Source organism: Macaca mulatta, chromosome 14 (assembly GCF_049350105.2).
Source record: "Macaca mulatta isolate MMU2019108-1 chromosome 14, T2T-MMU8v2.0, whole genome shotgun sequence".
Taxonomy (NCBI): domain Eukaryota; kingdom Metazoa; phylum Chordata; class Mammalia; order Primates; family Cercopithecidae; genus Macaca; species Macaca mulatta.
Window position 1 is genome coordinate 124713632 of NC_133419.1, and position 26153 is coordinate 124739784.

Consider the following 26153-nt stretch of genomic DNA (forward strand, 5'->3'; position numbering starts at 1 on the left):
TCACATCAGTGGACAACTCAGTGCCTCCCACATAGCAAGTATTCAACAAGCAAACATGAGATATTAGGAAGAGAGGACTAACACTGGAGAAAATCCGAATTTTCATGTCTTCTCTATCACAATTGGTAAGAAAAATTAAAACTACCTAGACCTCGGTTTTCCTATCAAAAGATAAGAATGTCAATACCTGCTTTACAAATTATTTTATTTCATTTAGAAGGCTGAATCAATCATAGATGGGAAAGTAATTTTAAAATCTAGATATTATGTATGTTACAACAGAATAACATGAAAAATAGAAAAAAAAGAATGCATGTTCACTGGAACTATTCATTTTTCCCATCTATAAATCCCCCAAATCAGGACTCATTTTCCTACTAAGACCTTCCTCAATGCTTTCTTCACATCCTTGTTCCTCAGACTGTATATTAAAGGGTTCAGCATGGGGATCACTGTGGTGTAGAATACAGAGGACACCTTCTCCTGGTCCAGGGAGTTACTTGAAGGGGGCTTGAAATACATGAAGGTAATGGACCCAAAGAAGATCCCCACAGCCATGAGATGAGAGCTGCATGTTCCAAAAGCTTTGGACCGGCCCTCTGAGGAGCGGATGTGAAGGATGCTGTAGAATATGAAGGCATAGGAGATAGCAACAGCTAGGGTGGGCACCAAGGTGTTAAACCCCGCAATGATAAAAAGCAGAAGCTCATTGAGGTATGTGTTGGAGCAGGAGAGATTGAGGAGGGGAAGAACATCACAGAAGTAATGGTTGATAATGTGGGATTTGCAAAAGGACAGTTTCATCATGGCACTTGTATGAGCCAAGGCAGAGAGAAAGCCCAGGAAGAAGGCAGCCAGCACTAGCGGTGAGCAGACCCATGAGGACATGATCACGTTATAAAGCAGTGGGCTACAGATGGCAACGTAGCGATCATACGCCATGGCAGTCAGGAGGTAACCCTCAGCCACCACAAAGACCACAAAGAAAAAGAGCTGGACCATGCACTCAGAGTAAAGGATTGTGTTCTTTCCTAGGAAGTTCACCAGCATTTTGGGAGTAATGACAGAGGAATAGCAGAAATCAACGAAGGACAAGCTACTGAGGAAATAGTACATGGGGGTGTGAAGCAGAGGGCTGACGGCAATCAGGAGAACCATGCCCAGGTTGCCCACTACTGTGACCAAATAGATACCCAAGAACAGGAGGAAGAGGGGCAGCTGGATCTCTGCTTGCTGTGTTAAACCAGCTAAGACAAACTGAGTTGCTGTAGAATAATTTTCCACAGTCATTCTTCTTTAGGCATTTCTGTGAAAACAGAAAGCGTGAATTACATTAACATGGGCCCTCACTGTTCTTCCAAACAAAACCAAACTGCATAAGCGAGGTTGACAGCAGCTAACAGACTGAGTCATCGTTTTCATTGTTTCTAACCTTGATACCTCTGCCTTGTCTCCCTAAAGTTCCCTGGGCCTCCTCCAAGTTGGTCCAGAATTTAAGTTACAAAAAAGTACTTCCTGACTGACTCAGTAACCTTTGCCTCCTGAATTTGGTAGGAAAAAAAGCAAATGTTTACTTTATGGGGAGAATTTCTGATAGCCAGTTTGTGACAGTTAAACAGGAGAAGAGATTGAAGCGAGATTCAATCACTTTTTCAATTTCCCCAGTTTTCTCCTACTCGAAGACCTGCACATATTTCTCACAGTATCTGAAAACAAGGAGAGGATGAAGCCTCAGCCTCAGAGAATTGAAAATGTCTATTACTTCCAACTGGAGTGAGGGTGGGCATGGGGTTGGGTGTAAGGCATCTACTCATTGTGCTGAATAAAAATATCTCCAGGGTAATAATACTGCAGAAGTAGGAGTCTCCACATAACACCTCTGGCCCTCTGCTAAGCTGGAGAAGGGTGGGGGAGGCAAAAGCTTCATCATTGGAATCACTGATGAAGGACAATCTCTTGTAACCCAGGTGTTCATCTATAAAGTTCACAAAGAGAGTCTTATTGGACCTCAACTATTGCCAAAAGAGTAGGCTGGCTGGAATCTTAGCAGTGAACTACTTCCCCCTTAGTTATGAGATCCGCACCCCCCACAGAATGCCCTTACCGTGGCAGGAAAAGGTGCTTCTGAAGATGTCTGAGAAGAATGTTGCTACAAGTATAAATCTTGAACTTTCCAAAGCTTGGTACCCTTGGTGGTTTGAGCCCTGCATATAAAGAAATAAAAGAGAATGCTGTACTTTTCCCAGAAGAAATACTAGAATCTAGTTGGTCCACCCTTTTCAATATGAACTGGCTCCCTGGTGGAGCCATTTCAAAGAAGTTTGTGTGTTGTCAGGTGCCAGTTATTCATTTAAGGCTCTAAACAATCCAGCTAGAAAGAAACCAGCTCAATTTTGTGAGTTCAGCACTTCCAATATCTATTTGATAACAAAAATATTGAATGAGCTGACTGAGGTGAACTTATAGTCTACTCAGCAATGAATGGAAAGGTTTGGGTATCAAAGTAGGTGTATTTCAAGGTTTGACTTTACCGCAGACCAGTCTGTAACACTGGACAAGTCATTTCATGTAAACTTCATTGTTTCAATCTTTGAAGTGGGATACCTGTTTCAAAGGTAAAATGATCAATGTAAAGATTCATTATCTAAAAACACTTGTCAACATTTCATGTGGCACATATTTTTAAATGCAGTTGAACAGAGAAAAGTACATAACATCAGGAGATGAAAAGACACTACCTTTGTATGAAGAAAAGAGAGACACAGGTGTTTGTTTGTCCTAGGTCCTTCACTTTGGTAAGAATAATAAAAATGTTTTAAACATTTGGTGCTGGTTAGGTTTTAAAACGTTTGTTTTCAGATTTGGAAATTTTGAGAGGGATTTAAAGTGTTGGGCCTTTTTTGAAGGAGTTGGGGGCATTGAAGTGTTTTCATCCCCAAGAGACAAGCGCTTACGAGGCCAGGAAGAAACACAGCAGAGCTATGCAAGCTGAACGGACTCTTGATCCATCTCCTGGTGACCTGAGAACATTTCTTTCCCTTTCTTTTCTTTTCTTTTCTTTTTTTTTTTTGGAGACAGTTTTGCTCTGTTGCCAAGGTTGGAGAGCAATCGTGCGATCTCGGCTCATTGCAACCTCTGCCTCCCAGGTTCAAGCAATTCTTCTGCCTCAACCTCCTGAGTAGCTGGGATTAAAGACATGCACCATCAAGCCCAGCTGATTTTTGTGTAAAGACGGGATTTCACCATGGAGGTGAAATCAGGAGGTGAGACCAGGAGGCTGGTCTCAAACTCCTGACCTCAGGTCACCTCAGCCTCCCAAAGTGCTGGGAGAACATTTCTTTAAGATGGATAAGAAGGTAGGAATTTATGTTTAATACTCTGTCCAGAATGAATACTCTACCTGGGATTGTATCTTTATCTCTTAGAAATTGGAGCCAGGCGCGGTGGCTCATGCCTGTAATCCCAGCACTTTGGGAGGCTGAGGTGAGCAGATCACCTGAAATCAGGAGTTCAAGACTAGCCTTGCCAACATGGTGAAACCCTGTCTCTACTAAAAACACAAAAATTAGCTGGGTGTGGTGGTAAGCATCTGCAATCCTAGCTACTCGGGAGGCTGAGGCAGCAGAATCACTTGAACTCGGGAGGCAGAGGCTGCAGTGAGCCGAGATCGCACCACTACACTCCCGCTTGGGCAACACAGCGAGACTCCATCTCGAAAATAAAAAAAAAAGAAAGAAAGAAAGAAAGAAAAAGAAAGAGAGAGAGAAAGAGAGAAAGAAAGAAAGAAAGAAAAAGAAAAAGAAAGAAAGAGAGAGAGAAGGAAGGAAGGAAGGAAGGAGGGAAGGGATGAAGGGAGAGAGAGAGAGAGAAAGAAAGAAAGAAAGAAAGAAAGAAAGAAAGAAAGAAAGAAAGAAAGAAAGAAAGAAAGAAAGAAAAAGAAAGAGAGAGAGAGAAAGAAAGGAAGGAAGGAAGGAAGGAAGGAAGAAAGAAAGAAAGAAAGAAAGAGAAAGAAAAAAGAAAGAAAGAAAGAAAGAAAGAAAGAAAGAAAGAAAGAAAGAAAGAAAAAGAAAGAGAGAGAGAGAAAGAAAGGAAGGAAGGAAGGAAGGAAGGAAGGAAGAAAGAAAGAAAGAAAGAAAGAGAAAGAAAAAAGAAAGAAAGAAAGAAAGAAAGAAAGAAAGAAAGAAAGAAAGAAAGAAAGAAAGAAAGAAAGGTGTATGTGTAGGCTGGTGTGCAAGAAGACAAGTAACACTAATAAATACATAAACCAGAAAAATTTCAGGTAAGCAAACACTTCACAGTCGTATGGAAATTCCAGCAAGGCTCTCTGCCAGAACTGGTTGAACTTAGATTAGGAATCGTTCCTGCAGATTGTGTGACCCAGATTATAAAGAGGTGATAAGGCAAGATTAATAGAAGAGGAGAAGTGAGGACATAACCTAGAGGAGAGAATGGTGGGGCAGATGCTCCTCGGTAAACAGAAAATGTTGCACAAACGTCAGCATGGTTGCTAATCGCCAACTGTCCTTGCATTAGATATGATATAATTGTCACAAAGGACATGGGACACTTACCTTGGTCCTGCACAGAGACAGAATTTCTTAGGAATTGTTCACTTTGCTGAAGTCACAGATCCCTGTAATAGCCAACAAGGAACAAAGTCTCTCCTACTACCTTATACACACATTTATATGCCAAGGGCTGAATTATTTGGTTGGCTAAAAGTAAAACATCAAAATGTATTAGATTGTACAAACAACTCTTGGACCCTGAAGCAGACCATGATATCCAGCTTCCTCAATCTTAAAAGCAAGAGGGCAGCATGATATGCAGCTTTCATCTGAGGTTTAGTGAGCTTAGGGATATCATTATGAATACAAAACACACCCAAACACACACAAATCCCCCAAGACCTATTGAGCCCAGAGATTACTGGTGTGCTCAGCATTTAATAACCCTCTGCAGAAATGATCACATCATGTCCTGGGCCCCCCATTGCCATTTATCCCAAGAGTGTTGGAGGTCCTAAAAGAAGTTTATTTTATTTTTAGTGTTACCAATAAGGATTCTGTAACACAGAGGAATTAGATCAATGATTCCCAAAATTGATTCCGAAGTCAGTTGCTGGTTCTTGACTAAAAGTTCATCAATGAGTAAAAGTTGTTTTAAACTGAAGAAAAACAAAGACAACATAGAATTTTTTTTCTAAAACTAAACTTATTCAATGTAAAGGCCGTCCTTTTCTGAGGTTGTCTATTTTACCTCTTTAAATGTTTTGGGATTTGAAATTTTCTTTCATTTTATTATGTGGTTCTGACAGTAGATAATAGTTATGTCCTTTGGTTGCTTGCTTGTTTATTTTTACATTGTGTTTGAATGCCTTTACTTGGAAAACCAAATTTTTGGCAACCCTATTGTGGTCTCTCATTGCAATTATATTGTCTTGGGGCTGGGTGCGGTGGCTCATGCCTGTAATCCCAGCACTTTGCGAGGCTGAGGCAGGTGGACCACTTGAGGTCAGGAGTTCGAGACTAGCCTGGCCAACATGGTGAAAACCCGTCTCTACTGAAAATACAAAAATTAGCCTGGCGTGTTTGCGCATGCCTGTAATCTCAGCTACTCCAGAGGCAGGAGAATCACTTGATCCTGGGAGGCGGAGGTTGCAGTGAGTGAGATTGTGCCACTGCACTCCAGCCTGGGTGAAAGAGCAAGACTCCACCTCAAAAAAAATAAAAGAAATTGTACTGTCTTGGGAAAGCCAAATTCTGACAACTATAAAGTTGGTTATCATAGATAATCAACGTAGAATGACCTGCTTCTCCTTCCTGTGAAAGAGTTCAGATCAGAAATCTAAGATCCTGAGAAATACTTTCCATGGAATCTTTTCAACTGAACCAATTTTTAATTACCAGAATTTAGTAATTATTCAGCCTCTGTTCCTGTACTATTTCCTGTGACTGCAGTTTATGTCACTCAATGGCTTAAGCAGCTTTAACGTATTCCACCCTGTCCAGGGTACCTCCCATTCCAGATCACATGAGTTCCATGCTATCCTGATGTAGAGCCACTGTCAAAGGGGATGTAGCTCTTAAGAGCCACCTCAACTTTTTGCATTGGTCCTGCCAGAAATATACAGGATTTCCCCAGTGACTCACTTCTTTAGGGAAATCAGCTATAAAGCATCCAAAGATCTCTAGTGATGTTTACACATAAAAATTACGTTAATACAGTTGATTCAGAACTGAATTTACTCAGTAGCTTGTTTTAGTTTCAAATCTGCCCCAATTCTATTATCATAAATTATAACAACTACTCCTTTTTATAGTATCATAATTAGTAATACTGCTTATAGATGCTCACTGTGTGGCAGACATTGAACTAGACACTTCATATATTTATTATGCTCATTTAATTAAAATAAATATATATCTCTAAGGAAGTCATTGAGATTCTAAGACTTAGATTCCTGATCAATAATCAGAACTAAGTAAATCATTTTTCAAATTTCTTAGTGCCAGAACTTTTATGATGAGAAAATCTTATACCAGAAGCAGAAGGGTATTTTCTGTAGTTCAACTATTCTTTGATTCAGAATTCATGGTAAACATTTTTTAAATTTCATACCAATAACTGTTTATGATGAAAAGATAGAAATAATCCTGGGTTGGCATTTAGGAGACTCAGACTTTTATCTTGGTTTTATACTTACTATCTGTGGAAAAGGCAATTTAAACTTACTAAACTTTAGTTTTCTCATCTGTAAAATATTCCTCATTTGCCTCACAGGGAAGTCATAAAGTAATATATATTACAAAATGCAATTTGAAATTGGGCGTGGTGGCTCACACCTGTAATCCCAGCACTTTGGGAGGCCAAGGTAGGCGGATCTCCTAAGGTCAGGAGTTTGAGACCAGCCTGACTAATACGGTAAAACCCCATCTCTACTAAAAATACAAAGACTAGCCAGGCATGTCTAATTCATTTTTGTGTCTCTGCCAATCACAGTCCCCATTACTATATCTACTCGAAAAGGCCTAATTAAATTTCCTCTCTTTTTTAATCAACATTTAGCATTGTTTGACATAATCAGTATTAATGTATACCAAAAAGTAAATGAATGTACTAATGAACAATGTTTTGTGTAAGTTCTTTTATGTATCTTTCAAAGTCCTCCTATATATTCTTCATTGAATCTCACACTACCCCTCACCTATTTCTTTCTCCCAAAAACAATCTCATCTTGCAACCACTCTGTGTTCATTCCCACAACGTGATCTAATAAATGTTCTTTCCCCTCATCTAAAATAAACGTCTCTCTTCAGTCTGCTTAGCTCAAGTTTCCCTGCCTCCAATACTCAGCTCTGTCTTAACATGTTCATGAACTCCCTACTTCCTTCAGTGCATACTGAACAGATTTATGTAAATTAGAATTCAACTCTCAATTTTACAGTGTATGTTGTCAATTATTGTTTATTCTTTTGTAAAATGTTCTGACTACAGAGTTCTTGAAGGCATGAACCAAACCAAACTATAGTGACAGAGAAGAAGGTCAGTTGTTACTTTGGGATAGGGCTAGAGGAAGGGATGGATTACCAAAAGGCACAGGAACATTGGGAGTAAGGGAAATGTTTATTATACTGAATGTGGTGGTAATTCACAGGTGCATACATATATCAACCTGACTAAATTGGAAATTTTAAATATGTATGGTTTTTTACTTAAATTATACCTCCAAAAAGTTGTTTTAAAAAAGCTGTTGGGGCCAGATGCGGTGGCTCACGCCTGTAATCCCAGCACTTTGGGAGGCCGAGGCGGGCGGATCACGAGGTCAGGAGATCAAGACCATCCTGGCTAACACGGTGAAACCCCCTCTCTACTAAAAATACAAAAAATTAGCCGGGCGTGGTGGCGGGCGCCTGTAGTCCCAGCTACTCGGGAGGCTGAGGCCGGAGAATGGCATGAACTCAGGAGGCGGAGCTTGCAGTGAGTCGAGATGGCGCCACTGCACTCCAGCCTGGGCGACAGAGACAGGCTCCGTCTAAAAAAACAAAAACAAAAACAAAAAGCCGTTGGAAGGCAAAATTTGAGAAGGCTACATGGCATAGAATCTTTGTAAGTTGAAGAATAGCCTTTGGAAACATCAGTGTTTATCTACTGACTACAAGGTAATCAGTAGGCAGTTGCTGAATGATGTTACTATATCTCATCAAGTGTGCTACTGAAGGAGATGAATGATCTATTTCGTAACCACCTTTGGTGCTTTAATTGTTCTACAGAGTCCACATTACTAACCATTACTTCTGTGACTGTTTTTCCCTATTGGAATTCTTCTGTTCCAGTACTTACGTTAATAAATTACTGATCCCATGTTTCACTGCACTTGAAGTTCTTATCCTAACACTAAACTAGTCCTTAATCATTATAATTGCTGGTATATCTCCTCATGAAATCCACTGATGAAAAATTTAAAGACTTCGGCATCCATAATTCTGAGATGAGGTTAATATCAATGCACCTAGGAAAATGCACAAATAAAAAAAAATACTGTCAATTATCAGCTTATAGCAAAGAGGGTAAAATATTATGAGAAAAATATATTTATTGCTACCAAGTAGCATATGACTATATAAATATTTTTGGCTCAATCAGTCAATATTGCCAACAATACTATGAATCAATACCTATTCTTGAAATTTACTTTCAAAATATATGAAGAGATATCATATCATATATTTCTATGGGTATAGAATATTAGAAAATTTTAATATTGATTGAAGGGTTTTGAGACTTTGAATTTTACATTCCAGAAAAGCTCCCCATCTAGAAGTGGAATATGAAAGAAAATAGAAAGATATATAGTCAGAAAGATTGAAAAGAAGAGAGGGAACTCTGGAAAACCTTTTCATTGATTTAAGATTTAGTAATTTTTTAACTTCAGTAAATTAGAGGACAAATGTACTTCGCTCTATCAAAAATTAAATTCATTTCTTCTTTGAAGGTATATTATGTTTTAAGTTTTGAATAAAAAGCATTTAGTACACGTCTACCCCTTCATTGAGAATCCCAGGGAAGTATCAAGGGAAGAGTTTTTGTCCATAATGTACAAGGTGAAAGAAACTGTAAAGAAAATTTCTTTGCATTTAAATTACTCTAGTATTTCATGAACAGATCCCTTTTAGTTAAACTCTGTAATTCTCTCTTTCCAAGGCAAAGGTAGCAGGTTTGTAGCCTAACAAATAAGCAGGGTGATGTGATGGGAAAGATGGAAATTAGAATCAAGCTGACCTAGACTTAAATTCAAGTTCTGCCACTTAAAAACTACTCAGCCTTGACCATTCCACTTAAACTCTCTGATGACAAAGTTTTTATTGGTAAACTTAGGATAATGATACCACCTTCTAGGTAACTGTTGTAAAGATTATATGCAAATATATACAAACAACTGCACAAGATATAGCAGGTAAAAAGTGCTCAACAAGGAGAAGTTGATATGGTTAGAATATTCCAGCATGTGGAGTGAGTTACAGTTTGTCCTGAGGAAATGTGGGCCACCAAAATTGTTCTGAGAAACAAGGATACAAGAGGAAAATATGACAATGATTTGTTTAAATTAAATTATGTAGGCAGGGAAAGTGTAGTGAAAATTGTATTTTTTACCTTGACAATCAAGGTTTTTGGTTATGATAATAAAATAAATGGTAACAATGCCAGAATGTATGTATGCCTACCTTAAGATGTATAATTGTAGGCATCATTTCCTGCTGTTTGTGACTTTAAATAAAGATTACACAGTGGTTTCTTTTTTTTCTTAAGACGGAGTCTCGCTCTGTCGCCCAGGCTGGAGTGCAGTGGTGCGATCTCGGCTCACTGCAAGCTCCGCCTCCCGGATTCACGCCATTCTCCAGCCTCAGCCTCCCGAGTAGAGCAGCGGGGACTACAGGCGCCCGCCGCCTCGCCGGGCTAACTTTTCGTATTTTTAGTAGAGACGGGGTTTCACCGTGTTAGCCAGGATGGTCTCTATCTCCGGACCTCGTGATCTGCCCGCTTCGGCCTCCCAAAGTGCTGGGATTACAGGCCTGAGCCAGGGTGCCCGCTTTTAACTAAGGCCTTAATAACACTTACATTAGACAAAATCTCATTTTAAAAAAGTATTGACTGCCAGCTAAAAACCATGAGGGTGAAAGTGATTAAACAATTAGTTTTCTTTTGTGTTTTTAATTTTTAATTTTCAGGGATACATAGTAGGTGTACATATTTATGGGGTACATGAGATATTTTGATACAGGAATATGATGCATAGTAATTACATCACAGTAAATGGGGTATCCATCCTCTTATGTGTTTATTCTTTGTATTACAAATAATCCTATTATATTATTTTAGTTATTTTTAGTGTACAATAAGCTATTTTTGACTGTAGTCACCCTGTTGTGCTATCAAATACTAGATCTTATTCATTCTGTCTGTAATACTTAACCATCTCCACTTCCTTCTTTCCCCAACCTTCCAGTCCCACCCCCTCACTGCAATCCCTGCACCCCTGCCCTCCCCCGCCCCTCCCCGCAACACACACACACTTCTCAATACCCTTCTCAGCCTCTGGTAACCATCCTTCTATTCTTCATCTCCATGAGTTCAAGTGTTTTAATTTTTAGCACCCACAAATAAGTGAGAACATGTGAAGCTTGTCCTTCTGTGCCTGGCTTATTTTACTTAACATAATGACCTCCAGTTCCATCTATGTTGTTGCAAATGACAAGATCTATTTTTTTATGGATGAATAGTACTCCATTTTACTCACTCGTCTATTGATGGACACTTGGCTTGCTTTCAAATCTTGGCTATTGTGAATAAAGCTGCAATAAACATGGGAGTGCAGATATCTTCAATATGCTGATTTTCTTTCTTTTGGGTATACATCTTAGCAGTGGGATTGCTGGATCATATGGTAGCTCTATTTGTAGTTTTCTGAGGAACCTCCAAACTATTCTCCATAACATAGTGGTTGTACTAATTTATATTCTCAGAGTACCAGTAGTGTACCAGGTTTCTCTTTTCTCCACATCCTCGCCAGCATTTGTTATTGCCTGTCTTTTGGTTAAAAGCCATTTTAACTGGGGCGAGAGAGCTGGAACAGACGAAGGATGTCACAGAAGCAGTGGTTGATGGTGTTTGCCTCACAGAAGGTCAGTTTCAGCATGCACCTGGTATAGACCACGGCCCCAGAAAAGGGCCAGAAGTAAGAATCAAGCATATGGCTGGAACACATTTTAGGGGGCATAGCAATGTTATACAGAAGTGGGTTACAGATGGCCATGGCCACTAGTGATCAGAGACCACTGACATCAGAACATAGCATTCAGAAATAATAAATAAATAAATAAATAACAGGGGAAAAAAGCTGAGACATGCACCCTGCGTAGGAAATAATATTCTTCTCTGTTACGAAGTTCATCAGCATTTTTGGAATAAACACAGAAGAATAACAGTGGTCTATAAAAGCTAAACTAAAAAGAAAAAAGTACATGGGTGCATGAAAGTATGAACTGAACACAATTAGAGTTACCAAGCCCAAATTCCCCTACCCAGTGACCACACCCATTACTAGAAACAGGAAGAACAGGGGCAGTTGGAAATCTGTCTGGTCTCAACCCCACCATAATTAATTCAGCCACAATAGAACTATTTCCAGGAGCCATTCTTCTCTATGGAAATCTGTGAACAGTGGAGAAAAGTGTTGTATTAGAGGACAACCCAGCTCTTCCCACAGTATTTTCTCCCATAACATAGGATATTGCTGGGATGGGTTGAAACTAGCTCAACCTAGATCCACAAAATCTGCCTTTACCACTATCATGATACTTGGGTGACACTGATTTAGCCTTTTTAGAGCTTTACTAAACTAAATAGAGCAAATAGCAGTGCCACTTTAGCCTACAGCCAGTGCTGCCATATGCAAACATGATTGCTGAAACACCAAGGGATAAGGGAGAAGAGTGGACCAGGACAGAGTTCACATTCTCTCATCTCATCATTTTTTCATTCACTTGCGTTCTCCCTTCTCTCATCAATAAAATTAGAGGCAGAGGCCATAGGACATATTCATTGTCATCTCTCCCTACATCTAAGATTGGCCATGTGACATAGCCACATGATTAAAGGGAGAAGGGAAGCCATCTACTAGCTTCTGGAAAGGATTCACTTCATGATAGATATAAAGAGAGGTATGTAAGGAGAACTCTATTTCTTGTTGCCTTGTTTCCATCTTTGGATACAGTTGTGTTTAGATGTCATTCATGGAGCTATGAAAGCCATTTTGTGATTGTGAAGTGATAAGCCTGAGGTCTAAGACTAGCAGACTGAAGACAGTGGCATGAAAAGCCCTGGTTGTTGATGAGAATGCTTAGTTGCTGAACCAATCCTAGGACACTCTCCCTCCAGATTTACTGTTACATGAGGAAAAAATAGTTCCTAATTAAAATAGGTTTTTATTTGAACATTCTATAACTTGCTGCTAGAAACTTTCCAACTGATATCAACTGAAGGCTACGTTCTTCAGATTTTTTTTAAAAAATGCATTATTTTAAGAAATGAACACCTTAGAGATTATTTTCCTTTCAATAAATATTGAAGAGTAAAACTAATTTAGTATGATGAGTAGAAGAGTTGTACAGTTTTAGATATTAACTTTAAATACAATCTTTGGTTCTTCTATTAGTGTTCCTTATTATACCTTTGGGATCCTTTTTTAGCTTTTATTTTAGGTTCAGGGCTGCATGTAAATGTTGGTTATATAGATAAACTCATGTCATGGGGGTTTTGTTGTGCAGATTATTTCATCATGCAGCTGTTAAGCCTAGTACCCAATAGTTATATTTTCTGCTCCTCTCCCTCCTCAAAATCATGCAATTACATGGAAATTAAACAACATGCTCCCTGATGACTTTTGGGTAAATAATGAAATTAAGACGGAAACCACTGTGGTCTTAAAATGTAAACGTTTTCCAACTTTTCCTGTATTTTTAATTGTGAGAGGACTAAGAGTTTTAAAAAATACTAAAAGTGCTAAAAACACTTAAACCAATTAGAATAGTCCATTCATGACGTCTTATCAGCTACATGTTGAGCATCTCAGATCTGAAAATTCAACTTTTCAAAAGCTTCAAAATCTAAAACTTGTTTTACTTTCTTTAAACTTTTTTGTATTTTTCCATAAATTATTGGGGTACAGGTGGTTTTTGGTCACATGAATAAGTTCTTTAGTGGCAATTTGTGAGATTTTGATTCACCCATCACCTGAGAAGTATACACTGCATCCTATTTGTAATCTTTTATCCCTCACCCCTCTCCCATCCATCCCCCCAAGTCCCCAAAGTCCATTGTGACAGAGCAGGAGCACCATCAACTCAGACAGTCACTTTAAGTTCTAGCTCCCTTTCTAGCCTCATTGATTTCAAAGAAATCACTTCTCTTCTAACTATAAGAAGCCAGAAAGAGCAGACAGTTAAACACAGATAAGATAGCTTGGGCACAGAGGGAGGTGGGAGGAAAGTCTTTTGGGTAACTGCCAAACTTCAATAGGCCCCAGTAAAACAGTGGGCCTTAATAAGCACATTCCTTTCCCTTCAGGTGCACTAAGATAGGAAAGCTAAAAGCAGACTCATGGGGTATGCCTGCAGCTGCAGAAAGATGTATAGGGACGGTCACACAACTCTCCCTTGCAGATTAGCACAACAAAGAAACACAGAAGCAGTCCAAGCCTCTGGTAAACTCTCCCACCCTGAATCCTTAAAAGCTCTTTGTTAGAGAGTGTGGCTCTGACCTAACTCAGCCAGAAGCCCCTCTCAGGTTTGTTTTCTAAAATAAAACTGTCGTTGTTGACTGTTGAGCCACACTTTGTATTTCTTTCCTCTTTCTTTAATTCTTACACATTGCATCATTCTTTACCTTTGCATCCTCAAAGCTTAGCTCCCACATATCAATGAGAATATACAATGTTTGGTTTTCCATTCCCGAGTTACTTCACTTAGAATAATAGTCTCCAATCTCATCCAGGTTGCTGCAAATGCCATTAATTCATTCCATTTTATGGCTGAGTAGTATTCTATTGTATAAATATACCACAGTTTCTTTATCCACTCAGAGATTGATGGGCATATGAGTTGGTTCCACAATTTTGCAATTGTGAATTGTGCTGTTGTAAACATGCATGTGCAAGTATCTTTTTTGTATAATGATTTTTTTCATCTGGGTAGACACCCAGTAGTGGGATTGCTGGATCAAATAGTGGTTCTACTTTTAGTTCTTTAAGGAATCTCCACATTGTTTCCCATAGTGATTGTACTAGTTTACATTTCCACCAGCAATGTAGAAGTGTTCCCTGTTCACTGCATGGAACTTCCTCCAAGACAGAGCATATGATAGGTCATAAAACAAGCATCAATAAGTTTAAGAAAATTGAAATTATATCAAGCATTCTCTCAGACCACAGCAGAATAAAACTGGAAATCAACTCCAAAAGGAAGCTTCAAAACAAAGCAAATACATAGAAATTAAATAACGTGCTCCTGAGTGAGCATTGAGTCAAAAACAAAATCAACATAGAAATTAAAGAATTCTTCAAACATTGAATAACACTAATGACACAACCTATCAAAACCTCTGGGATACAACAAAAGTGGTGCTAAGAGGAAAGTTCATATCCCTAAATGCCTACATCAAAAAGACTCAAAAAGCACAAACTAACATTCTAAGGTCACACCTCAAGGAACTACAGAAACAAGAACAAACCAAACCCTAACCTAACAGAAGAAGGGAAGTAACCAAGATCAGAGCAGAACTAAATGAAATTGAAACAACAACAACAAAAAAGATAAATGAAACAAAATACTGGTTCTCTGAAACTTTTTGAGCACCAACACAATGCTCAGAGAAAATTTTCACTGGAGCATTTGGATTTTAAATTTTCAGACGTGGCATGCTCTACCCCTAAGTATGTAAAGCAAATATTCCAAAATCTGAAAAGATAAGAAATCCACAACATTTTGGGTTCCAACCATTTTAGATAAGGGATATTTAACCTGTATAACCAGGACAGAATCGTCATTCCCTCCTCTCATCATTGCTCCATTCACTTGCGTTTTCACTTCACCAGGAAAATTAGAGGCAGAGGCTTCAGCAACCTGGGTGCTGGCTTCTAATACAGATTAGACCCAGGTGGGATGGGAGAAAAGACCACTGTTTCTAATCCACAAAGGACCAGCATCTAGGAAATGTTAAATTAGTGCACATGTCATAGAATAAAAGACCTACATCTAGCACGAGGAGAGTTCTGTTTATGGAGAGAAATAGTGGTAACTGAGGTACCACTCTCCCAAAGGCCCCTAATGTCTATGAATCTTCTCTGATCCTCCACCATTTTTATTTGAGTGTCAGAAATGCACAAAATTGGAAAGAAAATGGTGTATCTAAGTCTTAGATTACCACTTAAAATGAGGAGGACCTATGCTAAGAGAAATACACAAGACACACAGAGAGAAGCACTGCATGATCTCACCTATACATGGAATCTAAAATAGTCAAATTAATAGGAGCAGAGAGTAGGGTATTTATGAGTTTCCAGGGGCTGGTGGGAGGGGAAATTTTGCTAGATCTTAAAATTCGCTACATATTTCAGAATATAATCCATGGCAAAACAGAGGGAACACTGGATCTTCAGGAGAAAGCCCTACAAATTTCAATTGCCGTAAAGAGTAAGAATTTTCTTCTGTACCAAAATGAATACAGTGTGAAAAATTAAGCTAATGCTCCCTATGAATTGAGGCATGTAGTTATGTGGCTGAAGTAGGTCCATATCACAGCGTGGACATTTTCTCGTGGAAATTAATGTTAGAGTAGTAACATAGGTAAATAGCACCCTCTGATGGGAACTGTTGACTTAGACAAGATTTGTACTAAATAAAAGAAAAAAGATGTTCTAAGGAATAATCCAAATGAAGACTCTTAAGTAGGGTAGAGCATTGAATTTTGACTCAAAACTCAATTAAGATTCTTGGAATATAGGTCTAATTTTAACAACTGAAGAAAATATTATAAAATGCAATCTGGTGGAAGAAAAGTTTGATAACTATTTTGTACTCTCCTTTCACTTCCCCTTCTGTCACCATGAAAAGTATTTGAGCTCATGAGTTTTAGAAGCTAAGGCAGTTCTTTCAGTGTTTCAAGAAAAGAAAGCACTGAAAAACTCTTTCTCTTTCCTCCCCACCTTCACTCTTCCTGTTCTGGATGATAACAAATGATGAATATAGTCATCTGAAAGCATTTTACCACCACCTCTACCTTTATTTTTTTCTGTTAACCAACGGGAATAATAGCCCTTAAAGAAGAGATGCCAAATTAGCTGAGCATGGTGGCAAGTGCCTGTAATCTCAGCTACTCAGGAGTCTGAGGCAGGAGAATTGCATGAACCCAAGAGGCAGAGGTTGCAGTGAGCTGAGATCACACCATTGCACTCCAGCCTGGATGACAGGGCAAGACTCCATCTAAAAAAAAAAACAACAACAACAACAAAAAAAGATGCCAGTGTAGTAAGAAGCTCATGTAAATAACAATGGAAAGAAATTAAAGAATTAGAGAATAGACACAAATTCACTGTACTTACTAGATTACATATGCATGCACGCAAGCACACATACACATAATTTATGGTCCTTTATTTTTGACAGGGATGCCTAGACAATTAAATGGAGAGAGAGCAGTCTTTTCAACAAATGGTGCTGAAATAACTGGATTTCATATTCAAAATAATAAATTGGACACCTACACTATAAAAATTAACTGAAAGTATAATCATGCATCTAAATTGAAGAAGCAATATTATAAAACACGTTGTGCACATGTGCCCTAGAACATAAAGTATAATAAAAAATAAATAAATAAAACCATCAGAAGAAAACATCAGAAAAGACATCATCAAGAGAGTTAAGAGACAATCCACAGAAATGTTTTCAAATCATATATCTGATAGGATCTAGTATCCTGAACACACTGAGTATTGTAACAGCATAAACATATTAAAAGACAACCCAATTTTAAAATAAGGACAGGATTTGATAAAACATTTGTTCAAAAATATATTTAAAAAAACAAATAAACACAGAAAAAGATGCTCAATATCATTGGTAATGAGAGAAATGTGAATCGAAACCACAATAAAATATTACCACACACAAACACTAGGATAATTATAATTATTTAAAAAAAGATAAGCATTGGTGAGATGAGGTTGTAAAAGAAGTTGTCACTGGTGGGAATATCAAATAACGCAGCCACTTTGAAAACCAGTCTAGCAGTACCACAAACCTTAAAAATAGAATTACCATAAAACCCAGTGCTTTCTCTCCTAAGTATGTGCCTAAGAGAAATGAAAACCTATGTCCACATGAAAACTTGTACATGAATGTTCATTAGCACCATTACTCATAATAGCCGAGAACTAGAAAAATCCAAATATCCATTAACTGATGAATGGGTAAACAAAATGTGGCATATTCATACAATGAAATATTATATGATAAAATAAAGGAATGAAGCACATTTATAAGTGACAACATGGATGAGCCATGAAAACGTTATGCCAAGTGAGGAAAGCCAGTCACGAAAAACACATGCTATGTTACTCCATGGATATAAAATGTCCATAGCTGCAAATCCACAGACAAAACATCCCTAGAAAGTAAATGGGTAGTTGTCTAGGGTCGGGAGTGGAAGATAGGAGGACAGTGGCTAAACGGCTTGGGGTTTCCTCTGGAGGTGACATGAAGGCTCTTAAATTGATTATGGTTATGGTTGCACAGTTCTGTGAGTAAAGCCAAAACCATTGCATTGCACACTTTAAATGTGTGAATTACATGGTATGTTAGTTTTATCTAAATAAAGCTGTTTCCAGAAAAAAAGAGTAAACTTTACATACATGAAAACATGAAATAAAACAGCAATCAGATAATATTTTTAAGTGAATGAAAATGTAAATACAACATATGAAAATACATGAAACATAGTTAAATACAATGCTTACATGGCAATTTATGGCACCCAACTGCATATGTTGGAAAAGAAGAGAGGTTTCAAGTTAGACATAAACTTCTATCTCATAAAATGTCAAGAAAAAAACATTTTAAATTCAAAATAAGCAGAAAATAAAAGAGTAAAGATAATGGTTGAAAAAGTGGGAAACAGAAGAAGAATATATAAATAAGCTCATTTGAAAGCCATGTTTTTTACATGAATAAAAGTGATATTCCTCTAACTAGACAGTTTGGGCAGAAAAGGAAAAGATAAAAATTAGCAATATCAGATACATCAGAGAATGTGGCTACAGAGCCTACACACATTAAAGGAAAATAAGAGAATATTATGAACCAATTTACAGTTATTTAATTTGCAAACCAATGAAATAGACCAATTATTGAAAGATATAAATTGCCATCATTGGGCAAATGAACTTATATAATATGAAAAAATATGTATGCCCTCATTCTGATACCCTTAAGCTAAGCACAATGATATATGATATACTACAAATGTATATAATGGGATTGTATATTGACTTTTATCCTCCTGTAGACACTGGAGGAAATCCCTCATCTCGTACTTACTACATGAGAATACTCTCTGCCCTGGTTTGCACTGGATTCTTCTGTATGTCTTATACTACTTCTGCCGTTCCTCTTCTGTATAAACCATTCCGTATTAACAAGCTGTTCCCATAATTCGAGCCTTTATTCTCAATCTCTGTTTATGGATTAGTTAATTGCTCCCTTTAAGCAGAGCTTGGGCTTTATAAACTTATTGTATTATGAAATATAGCATAAATATATATATATAGATGATATAGATGTAAAAGTGTACAAAGTACATACTTCAACCAATTTTTAGAAAATGAGCAGCTTTTAACCATCATACAGATCTATAAATAAAAAATCGCCAGCACCCCAGGGCCCTCCATGTGCCCCTTCTTGATGGTAGCTCCATCCATTTTTAACCTTCCCCATCCTGACTGTGTGGCAGTCACTCTATGGCTTTGCTTTATAACTTTATAACTAACTAGAGCATCTTTGTCATCTGTATCCTGCTGAGAGAAGGACAAAGAGAAGGTGGAAATGGCACACATTGGCCTTGAAACAGTGTGCATCACGTCTGGAACTCAGTTGCATGCAAGAGCACACTGCAAGAAAGACTGGGAAATGTATGTTTTGCAGGAAGAGTGAACAGCAGTAATCTCTGCCACACTGGTATATAATCATATAACTATCCTTATATCAGTGTCTGCCAATTATCATTAATGTGAGATTAAATAAGACATTAAGTGTAAAAACTTACTGCTCACCCTGGAACTTAGTAAGCACTAATAAGAATCATGATTTATCTAGGTCATTCTTATTTTTTTATTTATTGTATAGGCCAGAAGAAAATAAGAACACACTCACATATTCTAAATTGAATCACAGAACTATGAAATATGAAATATGAAGAATACTCATAAGACTTTTTTGCTTATTTGAGTATTTTGCTTTTATTTGTATTTCAAGACTACTAAAAATAATATCCATAATTAACTGATGTTTAAAGTAGAAAAATTTTGTATAACTAAAAAGAAAATAAAACCCTGATCAATTTAGAATCCAACACCCAAGTCCTGATCCCAGCTCTACCACCTGTATGTTGTGATTTGTAACAAGCCACGAACATCTCTATGCACCAGACCCATCATCCATGGCACTGGATCTAGGATTCCCTCCCTCATTTACCTCCCACTTCTCCCTGAGGAGCACAGAGACTGACAGATGGGACAGTGTAGAGGAAACTGTGTACAACTCTCCTCCAAAGAGAAACTACAACACCTGGACATGTCTCGATACTGATGTTTGCAGTGGGTTAATTCAACTCTACGGCAGAAGGATTTTAAACAGTGCAAGTGATTCCACCAGCCTCGCCCTCACTGAGGAAGATTAAGTCTCTGCCCTCAGATGTAACATTTCATGACAATGAGTGACAACTTAATGTTTAAAGGTATTTCTTGGCAGGGCGTGGGGGCTCACGCCTGTAATCCCAGCACTTTGACTGGCAGATCATGAGGTCAGGAGTTTGAGACCAGCCTGGACAACATGGTGAAACCCCGTTTCTACTAAAAATACAAAAATTAGCCAGGCGTGGTGGCACACGCCTGTAATCCCAGCTACTTGGGAGGCTGAGGCAGGAGAATCACTTGAACCTGGGAGGAAGAGGTTGCAGTGAGCCAAGATCACCACTGCACCCCAACCTGGGTGACAGAGCAAGACTCCGTCTCAGAAAAAAAAAAGAAGAAAGTATTTCTTTTGCACAACAAAGCCCTGCAGATAAACTACATACTTGATCTGGTGCAAAGCTTAATTAACATTGAGTGACATGTCCCAACGCTACAGAGAAAAACCGACTGTGCCAGATTTATGGGATTTCTCAGTTTTAGATTAGAACATATTTTTAAGTTTATCTTTTCTGAAAATAGAACTGATTTCATCTGCATTTTGAGGATCTTCACATGAAAGATCAGTGACCCAGTTTAATCCACCTCTTTGGCCACTTTAAACAGTGATAAAATACATAAAGTATGGACACACCTCTGAAATGTCCACAGAATACCAAATAGCACAGATACTATTTACTTATTTAAATACTTTTTTTAACTAAGGAAAATAATTTTATCAAAAGGGACAGCAAATAAAAAAAATGATGAAAGGAAACCTCCAAGCAACTTCAACTATTTTATAAGAGTAGAATTTGTTAAGGGTTAAATCAGGCATGTTGATACTAGGGTCAGCAATCAGGAATGAGTGGCCATCTCAAACCATAAGTCAAAAATTCAGCAATGCTGAACATCAAAAACCAACAACAAGCCGATGAACAAGTTAAGCTAAATTTTTTAGTACCAAAATATTGAATGGAGATTAGAAAAATGGAAAAATAGTAAATATGATTATAGTTATGTTAGAAAATAGTTGTTGATTTCCATATCAGACTGATGATTTTTGAGTAGTCATATTTTTGTCTGATTGCCCAAAGGAAAAATAATCTACCCTCCTATTTCAGAAAAGACTGATATGATTTGTTAAATTTGGTAAATCAGCTTTTTTTCAAATTATCGTCTCTCTCTCAGCTACAGTTTGAGGTTTTCATAGCTTAAAATCCATATGGAAGGAACACATGAAAACCAAGAAAAGCAAGTGTGATTTGGCTGTTCCTAGGACTCCCAGACCTCTGGGATTAATATCAAGCAATTTCAGCTTTTACCGCACTAAGATAAATCTTATGATCTCCACAATTCGCTAGAGCCTCCAAGGAGAGGAGAATTCTAAGTAAGGGATTTCACTTTCCATCATTTTACTTTCTAAATTCTGTCTTCCTAAGTAGAATTTCAAACACCACTCACTATTTTTTTTAATCAAGAAGTTACTGTTCCTTCTCTACCTGATTCTCCACAAATGTGGCAACAGCTTTTCCACTTGCATTCCCCAAATAATAATACCATGTGCATATTATAATAGTTATTGACGCTTAATTGAGAGTACAAGATACAGTGCTCCACAGAGCACAGAGAATATAAATTCAGATCACTCACAAAAATTAGAAATAGTAAAAAAATTACACAACATTAAATGAAAGTGGTATCTGCAGTCTTGCTGACCATTCTCTACACAGCGACTTCATTTATCAGCCGTGGGTCTCTTGGGGTCCTTTTCACTCCCATGCCTAGATCTCTGAAATAAATCATCCTCATAACATTTCAAAGTCATTTTTTTTATTTGCTGAAAAGCTCACCTCTCTGTTTGACTTTATACTAGCTTAAAAGATGTCCTCTTTCCCAACAATAAGAACCATCAAACTGTTTTCCTAAACAAACATCAAAGAAGCGATACCCATTCTGTTAGAAATTTATGTAAAATTCTGGAACAAAGCACAGTCAATTTCCAAATTAGAAATGTTTTCTTATATTCCATGTTAACTGAAAAAAAATAGTAAAACAGAAACAAAATACACTAAGAAGAGCAGTGGACTTGAAATCAGAAGGCAAAATGTTTAGTCTAGACTTTTTCATTAAGAAGTTGTGTGACTTTAAGTAAATCATTACCGTGAAGATCTTCACTTTCCCACCCATGTAATAAATAAATGTTCTTCTTTTATGTGCTGGTTTGTGTGTAGAAATAAATAAGAAAACTATTTGACCAAAAAAAAAAAAAAAAAAAAACACGCTTAATCTATGCTGTTTAAAGCTGCAAAGTAGGTTATACTTACTAGTCCTTAAGAAACTTTCCATCTCTAGCTTTTAAAGGAGACATATGTTTGCCCAGAAGAGGGTGGAAAGATGGTAGCAGAAACAGACTGTCTGATTTCCACCTCCAGTGGCAAACGGTGAATAACAATTTCCACCCCTCTGACAACACAGTGATTCGAAAGTGTTAATTTGCTTGATCATTTGCAGACCATTTATCTTTTCCTAGAGGAAAGAGTAATGTTAAAAATGACAATATAAAAATATAGATTTCTTCCCTAATGCTACTACTATACAAGAAAAAATGTGAGGAGAAAAGAATTATACAAATAACGAGGAAAGGAGAAAAACATGCTCTATGAAAAGGGGAAACAAATTATTGAGAGAAGACTCCAATTTTCTTCACTGTAGTAAGAAATAATTAAGGTAAGAAGAGTACTATTAAAAGATCCTAAATAACAACAGAAGCTCCCTGTCCTAAAACTACATGCACAGAAAGATACTGTTTCTAGTCAAAACTTTTTCCTACTAGGGTTTTTTCTCAGGGAAAGTTGAACATTTTATTCATCAAACTGTAGATTAAGGGGTTCATCAAAGGAGTTGTATTGGTGTAAAAGACAGAAGAAATCTTTCCCTCATCCATGGACCCAACAGAAGATAAAAGTTTGAGACACACAAATGCACACGATCCAAACTACGGAGAAACAGCAATTAGGTAGGAACTGAAGGGTTCAAAGCTTTGGACCTGCCCTTCTTGGAGCTGATGTGGAGGATGATAGAGAGGCTGCAACCACAAGAGATAAATGTGGCCGGACGCGGTGGCTCACGCCTGTAATCCCAGCACTTTGGGAGGCCAAGGTGGGTGGATCACGAGGTCAGGAGATCGAGACCATCCTGGCTCACACGGTGAAACCCCGTCTCTACTAAAAAAATACAAAAAAACTAGCCGGGCGAGGTGGCGGGCGCCTGTAGTCCCAGCTACTCGGGAGGCTGAGGCAGGAGAATGGCGTCAACCCGGGAGGCGGAGCTTGCAGTGAGCCGAGATCACGCCACTGCACTCCAGAGCCTGGGCGACAGAACGAGACTCCATCTCGAAAAATCAAAAAAATTTTAAAAATAAAATAAAAAAAGAGATAAATGTGGTGACAATGGAAAATGATGGCTACTGCAATGGAAGCCACCAGCTCTTTGATGTAGGTGCCAGTGCGGGAGAGCTGGAGCAGAGGGAGGATGTCACACAAATAGGGATGGATGGTGTTTGCATCACAGAAGGTCAGTCTCAGCATGCATCCAGTGTGGGCCATGGCACTAGAAAAGGCCAGCAAGTAGAAACCAAGCATAAGGTGATAGTACACTTTAGGGGACTTGGCAATACTATACAAAAGTGGGTTATAGATGGCTACATGGTGATCACGGTGACATAGTGATCATAGGTGAGCATAGGTGATCACATAGTGATCATAGGTGAGCACATAGCATTCAGAAATATCAAAAAGAAAAAATAAGAAAAGCTGGGACATGCACCCCATGTAGGAGATAATATCCTTCTCTGTTATGAAGTCCATCAGCATTCTGGGTGTAAACGCAGAAGAATAACAGAGGTCTATGAAGGACAAGTTAAAGAGGAAAAAGTACTTGGGGGTGTGAAGGTATGAATTGAGCACAATGAGAGTTACCAAGCCCAAATTTCCCAACACAGTGACCATACACATTACTAGAAACCGGAAGAACAGAGGGAGTTGGAGATCTGGCTGCTCTGTTAACCCCAGCAAAATGATTTGAGTCATGAAAGAGTCATTTCCAGGAACGATTCTTCTCTAAGGGTATCTGCGGACACAGGATAAAAAAGCTTCCATTCAAGAGTAACACAGTTCTTCCCACAATTTCTCCTCCCATAAGAGTAGAGTATATGCTGGGATTATTTGAGACTAGCCTAATATGGACTCACATAATCTGCCTTTACCGCTGTCATGATACTGAATGACACTGACTTCTCCTTTATCAAGTTGTAGGTAGCCAAATACAGCAGAGAGTAGCATCACTTTAGCCTAATAGCATGAAGGCCAGTGCTACCACATGCAAACATGACTGCTGAAAGACAAAGGGATAAGGGAGAAGGGTGGACCAGGGCAGAATGATTTATCCCTCATTTCTTCATTTCTTCATTCACTTGAGTCCTCTCATCACCAATAAGCTTAAAGGCGGAGGCCATGGCAACCTAGTGCTGGCCTCTAATGTAGATTCGACTCAGGTGGTGCATAGAAACAAAGAACATTGCTTCTAATCCAAAAGCAAGGGACCAAAGTCTAGGAGAGGCCATGTGACTGCCCCACGTCACAGAATCAACATCCTACATCTAGAACAAGGAGAGTTCTGTCTATGGAGAGGGAACTTACTGGTTAGACACTTCGACCACTGGGTTCACTGGTGTCTCTGAACGTTATCTGCTCCTTTGAACAGATTTTTCCACTGGTTTCACCTGATTATCAGGACAGCATTGAATGGGAATGTAAATACCATATCTTCGAGCCCTGAACTTCCATCTCAAAACAAGGAAGACACGAATGTACATGGAATTCAGAAACACCCTCCTTAGGCCAGAAATCCTTAGTGTTTTCTTATCCGTATTTGCCACCGTCGTCCTGGAAGGGCAATTTCAAGCTCTGAGGCTTTAGTTTCTTTAATTCTAAGATACAGACCAGAATTAAATTTCATTGTGTCCTAAAATTATTCTGAATTATACATTATTATTTTTAGTATAAATTTGATTCCTCTCTAGCAGCAGACAAAAAAAAGTCTTTGTTATTATCCTTTCTGTCACGTGGTAGGACATAATAGATTTAATGTCAATTTAATGATATAATGTACCTTGGTATATATAGTGTTGAAGCGTCCTCAGCCACTTCCCTAGGGAATATGGTTCAGGTTTAAGCAAGATGAAGGCTTTGTATTTATACCCTGGACTATGATTTATCTTTTGTTCCTTAGAGACTCAATATTTTACTCAAGTTTTCCTTCTCCCAAAGGACTGTACATCCCCTAAGGCAGAGTGAAAATAAACTCCCATCTCCCCATAACCTTCACATCTGATGGGAATTCTATTTCATTAGTTCGTTCTTTTTTTTTGCCCATCCTGAATGGAAAGTTTTCACAGGATCTGCCTGCAACCTTCCTTATTTCTTTCTCTTTTTTTTTTTTTTCAGACAGGAGTGTCACTGTATCCCCAAGACTGGAGTGCAGTGACACCATCACCGCTCACTGCAGCATCGACCTCCCAGATGCCAGTGATCCTCCCACCTTAGCCTCTCGAGTAGTTAGGACTCCAGGGACGTGCCACTATGCCCGGTTAATTTGGTTATTTTTTGTAGAGATGGAGGAGGTCTCCCTATGTTGTTCAGGTTGGTCTTGAACTCCCGGCCTCAAGCAATACTCCCACCAGGGCCTCCCAAAGTGCTGGGATTATAGGCCTGAGTCACCACATTCAGTCTTCCTTATTTCTTTATCAGAAATTTTTCTAGGTGGCTTAGTCTGATCAGGCCGCTATGACAAAACATCATCAACTTGGTGGCTTAGGAAAAACAGAAATTTATTTCTCACAGCTCTGTAGGCTGAAGGCCAAGATCAAGGCCCCAGTGTTCAGTGTGAGGTGAGGCCCTGCTTCTAGGTAGACAGCTGCCTTCCTACTCTAACTACACATGGCAGAAAGGGCAAAGGCTACCTCTGGACATCTTTCACAAGGATGCTAATTCTGTTCAAGAGGGCTCTGTCTCCATGATCATCTACAAAAGACCTCACCTCCTAATACTGTTGCTTTGAGGGTGAGATATTTAATGCATGAATTTAGGGGAGA

The 26153-nt window shown here is 38.4% G+C and overlaps 1 protein-coding gene and 1 pseudogene across 1 annotated transcript; both read right to left on the reverse strand.

Annotated features, from left to right (window-relative positions):
- Window positions 1–366: 366 nt before the first annotated feature.
- OR8D1 (olfactory receptor family 8 subfamily D member 1) lies at window positions 367–1290 on the reverse strand. The gene has a single exon (XM_028832933.2). It carries the CDS (start codon window positions 1288–1290, stop codon window positions 367–369), a length of 924 nt encoding a protein of 307 aa, XP_028688766.2.
- A 17674-nt stretch (window positions 1291–18964) lies between these two features.
- Window positions 18965–24090, reverse strand: LOC100425162 (olfactory receptor 8B3-like; annotated as a pseudogene).
- Window positions 24091–26153: the final 2063 nt, after the last annotated feature.

Coding starts and splice junctions, on each gene's coding strand:
- OR8D1 (XM_028832933.2), bottom strand. CDS start 1,290: ATGACTGTGGAAAATTATTCTACAGCAACTCAGTTTGTCTTAGCTGGT.